This window comes from Delphinus delphis, chromosome 7 (assembly GCF_949987515.2).
Source record: "Delphinus delphis chromosome 7, mDelDel1.2, whole genome shotgun sequence".
NCBI classification, from domain to species: Eukaryota; Metazoa; Chordata; class Mammalia; order Artiodactyla; family Delphinidae; genus Delphinus; species Delphinus delphis.
In genome coordinates this window covers 15,489,638-15,503,835 of record NC_082689.1, presented here as the reverse complement: position 1 = coordinate 15,503,835, position 14,198 = coordinate 15,489,638, and the positions used below count along the sequence as shown (strand labels likewise).

At 41.8% G+C, this 14,198-nt stretch overlaps 1 protein-coding gene across 1 annotated transcript; it reads left to right on the top strand.

The window, feature by feature from the left end:
• Positions 1-11,803: 11,803 nt before the first annotated feature.
• Positions 11,804-13,489, top strand: LOC132427980 (glycerol kinase). The gene has a single exon (XM_060015509.1). It carries the CDS (start codon positions 11,804-11,806, stop codon positions 13,457-13,459), a length of 1,656 nt encoding a protein of 551 aa, XP_059871492.1. The 3' UTR covers positions 13,460-13,489.
• The last annotated feature ends 709 nt before the right edge of the window (positions 13,490-14,198 follow it).

Genomic DNA, 14,198 nt, shown 5'->3' with positions numbered 1-14,198 from the left:
GCTGCCGACCGGCACTCACCAGCCCGAGAGGCTTGTCTGCTCACCCGCGGCTGGGGGTTGAGGCTTGGGCTTCAGTCAGAGCGCAGAGAGAGAACTGGGGTTGGCGGCGTGAACACAGCCTGCAGGGGGTTAGGGCGCCGCGGCTAGCCGGGAGGGAGTCCGGGGGAAAAGTCTGGACCTGCCGAAGAGGCAAGAGACTTTGTCTTCCCTCTTTGTTTCCTGGTGCGCGAGGAGAGGGGATTAAAAGCGCAGCTTAAAGGAGCTCCAGAGACGGGCGCGAGCCGTGGCTAAAAGCTCGGACCCCAGAGACAGGCATGAGACGCTAAGGCTGCTGCTGCCGCCACCAAGAAGCCTGTGTGCGAGCACAGGTCACTATCCACACCTCCCTTCCGGGGAGCCTGTGCAGCCCGCCACTGCCAGGGTCCCGGGATCCAGGGACAACTTCCCCGGGAGAACGCACGGCGCGCCTCAGGCTGGTGCAACGTCACGCCGGCCTCTGCCGCCGCAGGCCCACCCTGCACTCCATGCCCCTCCCTCCACCCCCCCCCCCCCCCCCCCGGCCTCAGTGCGCCAGAGCCCCGGAATCAGCGGCTCCTTTAATCCCGTCCTGTCTGAGCGAAGAACGGACGCCCTCCGGTGACCTACATGCAGAGGCGGGGCCAAATCCAAAGCTGAGCCCCTGGGAGCTGTGCGAACAAAGAAGGGAAAGGGAAATCTCCCCCAGCAGCCTCAGGAGCAGCGGATTAAATCTCCACAATCAACTTGAGGTACCCAGCATCTCTGGAGTACCTGAATAGACAACAAAGCATCCCAGAACTGAGGGGGTGGACTTTGGGAGCAAAGATATATTAATTTTTTCCTTTTTCTCTTTTTGTGAGTGTGTATGTGTACGCTTCTTTGTGAGATTTTGTCTGTATAGCTTTGCTTTTTACCACTTGTCCCAGGGTCCTGTCTGTCTGGTTTTTTTGTTTTTTGTTTTTTGGTGGTTTTGTTTTTTTGTATAGTTTGTAGCGCTTGTTATCATAGGCGGATTTGTTTGTTTTTTGGTTTGTTTGCTCTCTTCTTTTTAAATTACTTTTCAATTTTTAAAAATTTATTACATATTTTTTATTTTAATAACTTTATTTTATATTATTTTATTTTATTTATTTATTTTTTCTCCCTTTTCTTACGAGCTGTGTGGCTGACAGGGTCTTGGTGCTCCAGTCGGGTGTCAGGCCTATGCCTCTGAGGTGGAAGAACCCAGTTCAGGACATTGGTCCACCAGAGACCACCCAGCCCCACGTAATATCAAATAGCGAAAGCTTTCCCAGAGATTGCCATCTTAACACTAAGACCCAGCTCCACCCAATGACCAGCAAGCTACAGTGCTGGACACCCCATGGCAAACAACTAGCAAGACAGGAAGGAACACAACCCCACCCGTTAGCAGAGAGGCTGCCTAAAATCATAATAAGGTTATAGACACCCCAAAACACACCACCAGACGCGGTCCTACCCACCAGAAACACAAGATCCAGCCTCATCCTCCAGAACACAGGCACTAGTCCTCTCCACCAGGAAGCCTACACAACCCACTGAACCAACCTTAGCCACTAGGGGCAGACACCAAAAACAATGGGAACTGTGAACCTGCAGCCTGCGAAAAGGAGACCCCAAACACAGTAAGTTAAGCAAAATGAGAAGACACAGCAACACACAGCAGATGAAGGAGCAAGGTAAAAACCCACCAGACCTAACAAATGAAGAGGAAATAGGCAGTCTACCTGAAAAAGAATTCAGAGTAATGATAGTAAAGATGATCTGAAATCTTGGAAATTGAATGCAGAAAATACAAGAAATGTTTAACAAGGACCTAGAAGAACTAAAGAGCAAACAAACAAAGATGAACAACACAATAAATGAAATTAAAAATTCTCTAGAAGGAATCAATAGCAGAATAACTGAGACAGAAGAACGGATAAGTGACGTGGAAGATAAAAGAGTGGAAATAACTACCACAGAGCAGAATAAAGAAAAAAGAATGAAAAGAATTGAGGACAGTCTCAAAGACCTCTGGGACAACATTAAAATTATAATTATAATTCGAATTATAGGGGTCCCAGAAGAAGAAGAGAAAAAAAAGGACAGAAAATATTTGAAGAGATTATAGTTGAAAACTTCCCTTATATGGGAAAGGAAAGAGTCAATCAAGTCCAGGAAGCACAGAGAGTCCCATACAGGATAAATCCAAGCAGAAACACGCCAAGACACATATTAACCAAACTATCAAAAATTAAATACAAAGAAAAAATATTAAAAGCAGCAAGGGAAAAGCAGCAACTAACATACAAGGGAATCCCTATAAGGTTAACAGCTGATCATTCAGCAGAAGCTCTGCAAGCCAGAAGGGAGTGTCAGGACATATTTAAAGTAGTGAAAGGGAAAAACCTACAACCACGATTACTCTACCCAACAAGGATCTCATTCAGATTCGATGGAGAAATTAAAACTCTTACAGACAAGCAAAAGCTAAGAGAATTCAGCAGCACCAAACCAGCTTTACAACAAATGCTAAAGGAACTTCTCTAGGCAGGAAACACAAGAGAAGGAAAAGACCTATAATAACAAACCCAAAACAATTAAGAAAATAGTAAGAGGAACATTCATATCAATAATTACCTTAAATGTAAATGGATTAAATGCTCCAACCAAAAGACATAGACTGACTGAATGGATACAAAAACAAGACCCATATATATGCTGTCTACAAGAGACCCACTTCAGACCTAGGGACACATACAGACTGAAAGTGAGGGGATGGAAAAAGATATTCCATGCAAATGGAAATCAAAAGAAAGCTGGAATAGCAATTCTCATATCAGATAAAATAGACTTTAAAATAAAGACTATTACAAGAGACAAAGAGGACACTACATAACGATCAAGGTATCAATCCAAGAAGAAGATATAACAATGGTAAATACTTATGCACCCAACATGGGAGCACCTAAATACATAAGGCAAATACTAACTGCCATAAAAGGGGAAATCAACAGTAACACAATCATAGTACGGTACTTTAACACCCCACTTTCACCAATGGACAGATCATCCAAAATAAAAATAAATAAGGAAACGCAAGCTTTAAATGATACATTAAGCAAGATGGACTTAATTTATATTTATAGGACATTCCATCCAAAATAACAAAATATACTTTCTTCTCAACTGCTCATGGAACATCCTCCAGGATAGATCATATCTTGGGTCACAAATCAACCCTTAGTAAATTTAAGAAAATTGAAATCATATCAAGTATCTTTTCCAACCACAACACTATAAGACTAGATATAAGTTACAGGAAAATGTGTAAAAAATTCAAACACATGGAAGCTAAACAACACAATATTAACCAAGAGATCACTGAAGAAATCAAAGAGGAAATCAAATAATACCTATAAACAAATGACAATGAAAACACGACGAACCAAAACCTATGGGATGCAGCAAAATACGTTCTAAGAGGGAAGTTTATAGCTATACAAACCTACCTCAAGAAATAAGAAACATCTCAAATAAACAACCTCACCTTACACCTAAAACAAATAGAGAAAGAAGAACAAAAAAACCCCAAAGTTAGCAGAAGGAAAGAAATCATAAAGATCAGATCAGAAACAAATGAGAAAGAAATGAACGAAACAATAGCAACGATCAATAAAACTAAAAGCTGGTTCTTTGAGGAGATAAACAAAATTGACAAACCATTAGCCAGACTCATCAAGAGAAAAAGGGAGAAGACTCAAATCAATAGAATTAGAAATGAAAAAGGAGAAGTAACAACTGACACTGCAGAAATATAAAGGATCATGAGAGATTACTACAAGCAACTATATACCAATAAAATGGACAACCTGGAAGAAATGGACAAATTCTTAGAAAAGCACAAACTTCTGAGAATAAACCAGGAAAAAATAGAAGATATAAACAGACCAATCACAAGCACTGAAAAGGAAGGATTAAAAACCTTCCAACAAACAAAAGCCCAGGGCCAGATGGCTTCACAGGAGAATTCTATCAAACATTTAGAGAAGAGCTAACACCCATCCTTCTCAAACTCTTCCAAAATATAGCAGAGGGAGGAACACTCCCAAACTCGTTCTGCGACACCACCATCACCCTGATAGCAAAACCAGGCAAAGATGTCACAAAGAAAGAAAACTACAGGCCAATATCACTGATGAACATAGATGCAAAAATCCTCAACAAAATAGTAGCAAACAGAATCCACCAGCACATTAAAAGGATCATACACCATGATCAAGTGGGATTTATCCCAGGAATGCAAGGATTCTTCAATATACACAAATCAATCAATGTGATACACCATATTAACAAACTGAGGAAGAAAAACCATATGATCATCTCAAAAGATGCAGAAAAAGCTTTCGACAAATTCAGCACCCATTTATGATAAAAACCCTCCAGAAAGTAGGCATAGAGGGAACATACCTCAACAGAATAAAGGCCATGTGTGACAAACCCACAGCCAACGTTGTTCTCAATGGTGAAAACCTGAAACCATTTCCACTAAGATCAGGAACAAGACAAGGTTGCCCACTCTCACCACTAGTATTCAACATAGTTTTGGAAGTTTTAGCCACAGCAATCAGAGAAGAAAAAGAAATAAAAGGAATCCAAATCGGAAAAGAAGAAGTAAAGCTGTCACTGTTTGCAGATGACATGATACTATACATAGAGAATCCTAAAGATGCCACCAGAAAACTACTAGAGCTAATCAATGAATTTGGTAAAGTAGTGGGATACAAAATTAATGCACAGAAATCTCTTGCATTCCTACACACTAAGGATGAAAAATCTGAAAGAGTAATTAAGGAAACACTCCCATTTACCACTGCAAAAAAAGAATAAAATACCTAGGAATAAACCTACCTAAGGAGACAAAAGACCTGTATGCAGAAAACTATAGAACACTGATGAAAGAAATTAAAGATGATACAAACAGATGGATAGATATACCATGTTCTTGGATTGGAAGAAGCAATATTGTGAAAATGTCTATACTACCTAAAGCAATCTACAGATTCAATGCAATCCCTATCAAACTACCAATGGCATTTTTCACAGAACTAGAACAAAAAATTTCACAATTTGTATGGAAACACAAAAGACCCTGAATAGCCAAAGCAATCTGGAGAACGAAAAACGCAGCTGGAAGAATCAGGCTCCCAGACTTCAGACTATCATACAAAGCTACAGTAATCAAGACAGTATGGTACAGGTACAAAAACAGAAATACAGATCAATGGAACAGGATAGAAAGCCCAGAGATAAACCCACTCACATATGGCCACCTTATTTATTTTGTTGTTGTTGTTGTTTGTTTTTTTTGCGGTACACGGGCCTCTCACTGTTGTGGCCTCTCCCGTTGCGGAGCACAGGCTCCGGATGCGCAGGCTCAGTGGCCATGGCTCACGGGCCCAGCCACTCCGCAGCATGTGGGATCCTCCTGGACCGGGACACGAACCCGTGTCCCCTGCATCGGTAGGCGGACTCTCAACCACTGCGCCACCAGGGAAACCCTGGTCACCTTGTTTTTGACAAAGGAAGCAAGAATGTACAATGGAGAAAAGACAGCCTCTTCAATAAGTGGTGCTGTGAAAACTGGACAGCTACATGTAAAAGAATGAAATTAGAACACTCCCTAACACCGTACACAAAAATAAATTTAAACTGGATTACAGACCTAAATGTAAGGCAAGATACTTTAAAACTCTTAGAGGAAAACATAGGCAGAACACTCTAGACATAAATCACAGCAAGATCCTTTTTGACCCACATCCTAGAGAAATGGAAATAAAAACAAAAGTAAACAAATGGGACCTAATGAAACTTAAAAGCTTTTGCACAACAAAGGAAACCATAAACAAGATGAAAAGACAACCCTCAGAATGGGAGAAAATATTTGCAAATGAAACAACTGACAAAGGATTAATCTCCAAAATTTATAAGCAGCTCATGCAGCTCAGTAACAAAAAAACAAACAACCCAATCCAAAAATGGTCAGAAGACCTAAATAGATTTCTCCAAAGAAGATATACTGATTGACAACAAACACATGAAAGAATGCTCAACATCACTAATCATTAGAGAAATGCACATCAAAACTACAATGAGATATCGCCTCACACCAGTCAGAATGGCCATCATCAAAATATCTACAAACAATAGGTGCTGGTCTAGAGGGTGTGTAAAAAAGGGAAGTCTCTTGCACTGTTGGTGGGAATGTAAATTGATACAGTCACTATGGAGAATAGTATGGAGGTTCCTTAAAAAACTAAAAATAGAACTACCATACGACCCAGCAATCCCACTACTGGGCATATACCCTGAGAAAACCGTAATTCAAAAAGAGTCATGTACCGCAATGTTCATTGCAGCACTATTTACAATAGCCAGGACATAAGCAACTTAAGTGTCCATCGACAGAAGAATGGATAAAGAAGATGTAGCATGTATATACAATGGAATAGTACTCAGTCATAAAATAAACGAAATTGAGTTATTTGTAGTGAGGTGGATGTACCCAGAGACTGTCATACAGAGTGAAGTAAGTCAGAAAGAGCAAAACAGATACCATATGCTAACACATATATATGGAATCTAAAAAAAAAAAAAGTTATAAAGAATCTAGGGGCAGGACAGGAATAAAGACGTAGACATAGAGAATGGGCTTGAGGACATGGGGAGGGGGAAGGGTAAGCTGGTACGAAGTGAGAGAGTGGCATGGACTTATGTATACTACGAAATGTAGAATAGATATCTAGTGGGAAGCAGCCGCATAGCACAGGGAGATCAGCTCGGTGCTTTGTAACCACCTAGAGGGGTGAGATAGGGAGGGTGGGAGGGAGGTGCAAGAGGGAGGAGATATGGGAACATATGTATATGTATAACTGATTCACTTTGTTATAAAGCAGAAACTAACACACCATTGTAAAACAATTATACTCCAATAAAGCTGTTAAATAAATAAATAAAATAAAATGAGTGACTATAACAAAAAAGAGACAAACTCACAGACATAGAAAACAAATTAGCGGTTACCAGTGGGGAAGAGGGAACGGGGGGGGGGGCAACATAGGGGTAGGGGATTAAGAGGTACAAACTATTATGTATAAAATAAATAAGCTACAAAGATATATTGTACAGCACAAGGAATATAGCCAATATTTTATAATAACTATAAATGGAGTATAACCTTTAAAAATTGTGAATCACTATGTTGTACATTGGAAACTTATATAACATTGTACATCAACTATACCTCGATAAAAATAGAAACATATGGGCTTCTCTGGTGGCGCAGTGGTTGAGAGTCCGCCTGCCGATGCAGGGGACACAGGTTCGTGCCCCGGTCCGGGAAGATCCCACATGCCGTGGAGCGGCTGGGCCCGTGAGCCATGGCCGCTGAGCCTGCGCGTCTGGAGCCTGTGCTCCGCAACGGGAGAGGCCACAACAGTGAGAGGCCAGCATACCGCAAAAAAAGAAACATATGCAAAAATTCTGATTAGGGAAAAAAGAATAAAGTGGTAAGCTTTTATGTCTGTAATTTCTTCTCCTAAAACAAACATTGTCCACTTCCTCATCCATAAAGTGAGGGTAGGACCTCTCTGGATGGTTTGGGGATAAAGTATGTGGAAACAGTTTGAAACACGCTAAGTACTTTTGAATATTAGACATTTATATTCCAGGTAACAATCCAAGTGATCGGAGACTATTAATTCGCTCTAGTATTAAGCTTAGTAAAAGTGGGGTTGCTGTTGCAAACTGAGGTGATAGATGATACAATTTACAATAACTGACTTTGTGGTAATTGCTATGTATCCAAAATGAGTTCTGTTCTGGCTGAAATCTTTTATGCGTTTCCTGTAAGTCTCCTGGGGCATTCTAATCCCTTTGTAGATTACCCTGAAAATTTTAGGACTACATTAGAGTTTGGACTTTATCTTAAAAAAGATTTTAAGCAGAGAAATGACACGATTGACTTGGTATTTTGGAAAGGTCACTTTGGGTACATTGTGGAGAAGGGATTAGGGGTGGTAGTTCAAGGGGCAAAACTCAAGGCACAGAAATCACTTAGGAGGTTGCAATAATCCAGAGGAGAAATGATAGCAGCCAGGCTGGGGAAATGGCATGTGTTGGGGAAAAAAGTAATAATAATAGATCCGAGGAATCAACAGGTCATATACCAAGTAACCATAAACAACCAGAAAGATACAAACGTGAGTGAAAGCCCGTCCATTGGATTGGACCTTCTTGGAAACTGGAAGTAAATGATGGAGCCTGCTTTGCCACGCCTCCAAGGACACTGCTGTTTGAGTTGCTGAGTGCTTCATTCAAGAGCCTGTCCTGGACCCAGGTTGGTTGCAGTAGGCATTCCCAGTCACTTTCCCCTAGTTTTTCCCTTGTTTGGGTTGCTGGGGCCCCAGGTAGGTTCCCAGGCTGGGTGCAAACAAAAGGGGAGAGAGGTTCATGGGAAGGGAAAGGACATTTCATAAATATTAGTGATTACCGTAATAATTTCTCAGAGTAATTGTTCATAGTATTATAATTGTTTAAAAGAGCAGCTATGGAAGCACCTGTTTTGTAGAGCAAATAACAAATATTAACGTTAACTAATGGAAAGGTAAAAATTGAACCTCTATCAATGGAGCTTTCAAAGGAGAATGTGAAAAGAAAGCATAGTATATAGAGTCTGAGAACTTGTATGTGCCTATAGCAACAAGAAAACACAGAGGAAAGGTAAACTTCGGACCAATATCATGGTGGCTACAAAGTCTCACTCTCTTGGGAAAGACTCCTGAAACTTTGCCCAGAACAAACATACTCCAGCCCTGTCAGATTGATAACATAGTTCATTGAGAAGAAAGTAAGAAAACAGAGGGGCCTGGGCAAATTTCTTGAACTTTGTTCAGAAGAGCCTTGAGAATAGAATTTCGTGAAGAACATTCCATCAGAATTACCATAGTGATGGTCCTCTATTTGACTTTAACCCGAGCCAGTCACTGTCAATGAATTATGGTAACTGTGATGGTTGGGTTCACAGTTTATGTGGTGTGTGTGTGAATGAGAAAGAAATATTATCTTTATGACTAATGCATCTTATGAAAACCAGAACAGTGACCTTTGTCCTAAACTGTCCCCTTTAAGGCCTCTCAATCTAGAGAGAATGCTGTTTCCTTTTAAACTTAACGAAAGGAACATTTTAACTTAAACTACAGTAAAATAGAAAAACGTCATCTTCTTGTTAGTAGGAGTTAGCTATGGTAAAATGCACAGGAAACAAAATAAAAAGAGGAAGTGATTTTTAGTTATTCATTTCCAAGGATAGGCTTTTGTAATCTATAAGGCAATCTAAACTATCACCTTCTCATTCCTTAATTAGAGCTGAGAAGTGGAAAGAGGAACCACACTCGATCGCCGGAATCTCAGATCTTCAAGCCGGACAGTGTTGATTTCCTATCACCATGGCCACTTCAGGACTTAACCACAGCAGAGGTGATTTATAAATTTTTGTTGAATTATTGAAAAGTTATGCATGTTTTATTCACTCATATGTACCCAAAGCCAAGCACATAGTATATGACTGGTAAATATCGATATTTGTTGACTGAATGAATACCTAACCCCAACGCAAACCATGACAAAGTTGGTCCTCTGCATTCTTCTACCAGAGGTTCAGTGACCAGTTCCTCTGTTTCAATATCCCCTTCCTCCCTCGTGGTATCATTTGAGGAAGAGCTTAGTACGGCAGTTACTTGCTCAGGCTCTAGAAACAGACAAGCCTATTTTTAAAAAACAGAAACTTAGTTTTACTACCTACTAGGTGAACAATTAACTTGACCTCTAGCCTCACTATCTTTACTGGTAAAGGAATAATAGTACCTACCCTGGAGAGTTGCTGTGAGGCTTAAATCAAACACAGCACAGAAAGCATGTAGCCCAGTACCTGGTAGATGGTAAGCACTGAGTAAAGCGTATATATCATGTATAGTTTTTTAACTGCAACCCTGTTTAAACTTTGTATTTCTCCAAATATTAGCCTACCCACCACCACCAAAAAAAAAAAAAAAAAAAAAGTGGTTTCCAACCTGGGTTTTGCTGATCCCTCAGAGGTTCTGTAACTGTTTGATATCAGTTTCACTTTGCTAAAGATACACCTTGGGAAGGAGGAAGATACTGAGAAGGTGGGAGTCAGGATCCCCATTCATTTCCAACAAGAGCAGTTTCACTTTGATTTCTTTTATAAATTGGAGTTATTTGAAGATTAAAAAAAAATCCCCCTGCTAAAGTCAAAGTTTGAAACGATGATCCTACACGACATTGCTTCTGCTCATCTGTTTTAGTAGAGTTGTAAAGAGATCTAGGTCTACTCCTTGCCAGTAACTGGCTGGGGTACCTTGGGCAAATCCCTCATCTTCTCTGCTGTAAGCTCCCTATTCCACAAAATGTGTAGTTTGGAAAGAAAACGTGTAAGGTTCATGTTTTCCTATTAGTTTTATTTCTAGAGATCAACAAAACTCCTACAGAAAAGTTGTTTTGAATAGCTTGTTGAATTAAAATTTTCTCACCATTTACCTCTAATAACCTGGTACACAAGTAAACATATGTTGACTGTTAAACAAATGAGTGAATGATTTAGTTGTTCATTAAAATGGTGATGGACCCTCATGGGTCCCTGCTTTGCTTAAAGGAGCTATGATGGGGTATGACAGGTCTTTTCTACCTGCTGAGGGCCCGGGGAAGATGACAAGAGCATGAATCAGACGAGTTAGCTCCAAGTGACTAGGAGAAGGAGCTCCGGGTGTGCTGCTCTTCTTATCTCCTAATAGATTGTGAATCCAATTAATCAATCAGTCCTGCCATTCACATCTCCCAGGCTTATGTCAAATCCATCTCTATTCTCCTTTGCTAACACAGTAGACCAAGCCACCATCCTCTACTCTCGCCCTACAACAGCCTCCTTAGGGTCTCCCCACTTCCACTCTTCTTACCTCCAGTCTCTTCTAATTAGGTGCTCATTCTCTATCACTGGAACTTGCATGTTTCTTTCGGGGCACCAGCACACATTTGGTTTATTTTCTGTTTCTCTCACTAGACCGTGAACCCCACGAGGACAGAGACCTTTCTTACTCATCCCATCTTATTCAGCCCATCTCCACTCCTCACCTAGTGCTTAGCACATACCAGCCTTTCCATAGATAATCAATGAATGAATGCGTGGGAATTCTCAAAGGCTCAGAGACCCTGTCTTAACTCACCTTTGTGCTATCGGCACGCAGGGCAATGCCCGGTGCAAGGCAGGCATTCCCTACATACTTGTTCCACGTGTGGGTCAACTGATGACTCCTTTCCAGGTTTTAGACGACAAAACCGTATTTGAATCTTCACTCTGCCAGCTGTGTGACTTTGAGCCTGGCCTTCATTAACTGCCGAAAGAGCTAACAGTTATTTCGCGGGGTTGCTCCAGGATAAGCTCAGGCTGGTGAGGGGCCCTGCACAATGTCTGACACGGTGTGTACTCAACGCATCACCACTACCAGTGGGGTAAGGTGCAGGGAAGAAATCTAGAAGAATCTAGAAGAGAAGAGGGAGGGGCGGGGCGAGAAGCTCCTTGCCGATACTGCGTTCTACGGCCGCGCGCTGGCTGGCCCTCCCGGCTCGCCGTCCGCCCCTCCCCCTCCCGCCGCCGTCACCCGGGAAACGGGACGCTATCGCCAGCCCGCCGACCTAAGCGAGTTTCATGGCAGCCACGAAGAAAGCAGTTTTGGGGCAGTTGGTGGGAGCAGTGGACCAGAGCACAAGCTCAACGCGCTTTTTGGTTTTCAATCCCAAAACAGCCGAACTACTTAGTTATCATCAAGTGGAAATAAAACAAGAGTTTCCAAAAGAAGGATGGGTAGAACAAGACCCTAAGGAAATCCTGCAGTCCGTCTGTGAGTGTATAGAGAAAACGTGTGAGAAACTTGGACAGCTCAATACTTCTAACATAAAAGCTATTGGTATCAGTAACCAGAGGGAGACCACTGTGGTCTGGGACAAGTTAACTGGAGAACCTCTTTACAATGCTGTGGTGTGGCTTGATCTAAGAACCCAATCTACCGTTGAGAGTCTTCGTAAAAGCATTCCAGTAAATAATAACTTTGTCAGGACCAAGACAGGCCTTCCACTTAGCACCTACTTCAGTGCAGTGAAACTTCGTTGGCTCCTTGCCAACGTGAGAAAAGTTCAAAAGGCAGTTGAAGAAGACAGAGCCCTTTTTGGGACCATTGATTCATGGCTTATTTGGAGCTTGACAGGAGGAGCCAGTGGAGGCGTCCATTGTACGGATGTAACAAATGCAAGCAGGACGATGCTTTTCAACATTCATTCTTTGGAATGGGATAAAGAGCTCTGTGAATTTTTTCAAGTTCCAATGAAAATTCTTCCAAATGTCCGGAGTTCTTCTGAGATCTATGGCCTAATGAAAGCTGGAGCCTTGGAAGGTGTGCCAATATCTGGGTGTTTGGGGGACCAATCTGCTGCATTGGTGGGACAACAGTGCTTCCAGGATGGACAAGCCAAAAACACGTATGGAACAGGCTGTTTCTTACTATGTAATACAGGCCATAAGTGTATATTTTCTGAACATGGCCTTCTGACCACAGTGGCTTACAAACTCGGAAGAGACAAACCAGTACATTATGCATTAGAAGGTTCGGTAGCTATAGCCGGCGCTGCTGTTCGCTGGCTCAGAGACAATCTTGGAATTATAAAGACCTCAGAGGAAATTGAAAAACTTGCTAAAGAAGTAGGTTCCTCTTGTGGCTGCTGTTTTGTCCCAGCCTTTTCAGGGCTATATGCACCTTATTGGGAGCCCAGTGCAAGAGGGATCATCTGTGGGCTCACCCAATTCACCAATAAATGCCATATTGCTTTTGCTTCATTAGAAGCTGTTTGTTTCCAAACCCGAGAGGTTTTGGATGCCATGAACCGGGACTGTGGAATTGCACTCAGCCATTTGCAGGTAGACGGAGGAATGAGCAACAACAAAATTCTTATGCAGCTACAAGCAGACATTCTGTATATCCCAGTAGTGAAGCCCTTGATGCCTGAAACAACTGCCCTGGGAGCTGCCATGGCAGCCGGGGCTGCAGAAGGGGTTGGCGTTTGGAGTCTCGAGCCTGAGGATTTGTCAGCTGTCACGATGGAGCGGTTTGAACCTCAGATCAACGCCAAGGAAAGTGAAATTCGTTATTCTACATGGAAGAAAGCTGTGATGAAGTCCATGGGTTGGGTTAGCACTCAGTCTTCGGAAAATGGTGACCCTAGCATCTTCAGTAGTTTACCCTTGGGCTTTTTTATAGTGAGTAGCATGGTAATGTTAATCGGAGCAAGGTACCTCTCAGGTGTGCCATAAATAATACCAAGTCATGGATTCCAAAGATGTGAGCTCTTTACCTGACAAGAAAATTCAGTGGTTCTGTCTTTTAATGTGCTGACACCATTCATAGACTCTGATTTTATTTGTAAGCCACTTGCTGCATGACCCTCCAAGTAGACCTGTGGCCTGAAATAAAGAAAATGCGGCACACACAAAACAGTGATTTCTCAATTAGGAACCAAAAAAAAACAACCGCAAGTTTTGCATACAAAAAGTCACAAACAGCTCCCCTGAACTACCCAGTGGTTGTTATTTTTAATCTAACTTTCTATTAAAACGTTGAAGGAGAAAGGGGCATGGTGGGGGGATGGGTAGTCAACTCTGTTGTTTTGCCCTCTTCCAGATCCCTTCTAGCAATGACTTGACAGCTACCTGCCACTTGGTGTTGGTCAACTCTACAGGAAGATTTACAAAGAAAATGTAGTGGGCGCTCACAGCATGAGGCACAATTTAGAATCCATCCATTTATTTAACACATAATTGAAACCCTTCACTGGCAAATCTTAGGGTAAAGACTTGAACCCTAAACACAGCCTGCAAGGATCTGGTCCTTGGCTACCATTTTTGACTCATTTCACTCCATTCTCCTCCTTGTTCCCTGAGCTCCCACTATTTTGGTCTTCTTTGACTTTCAGCCACAGGACCTTTGCACATGTGCTTCCCTTTGCTTGAATTAGATTCACCGTTATAATTAAAGTCAAGGTCACTTCTTCCG

What these genes read in the sequence shown, in the direction of transcription:
- LOC132427980 (XM_060015509.1), top strand. Translation starts at nt 11,804, where the DNA reads ATGGCAGCCACGAAGAAAGCAGTTTTGGGGCAGTTGGTGGGAGCAGTG.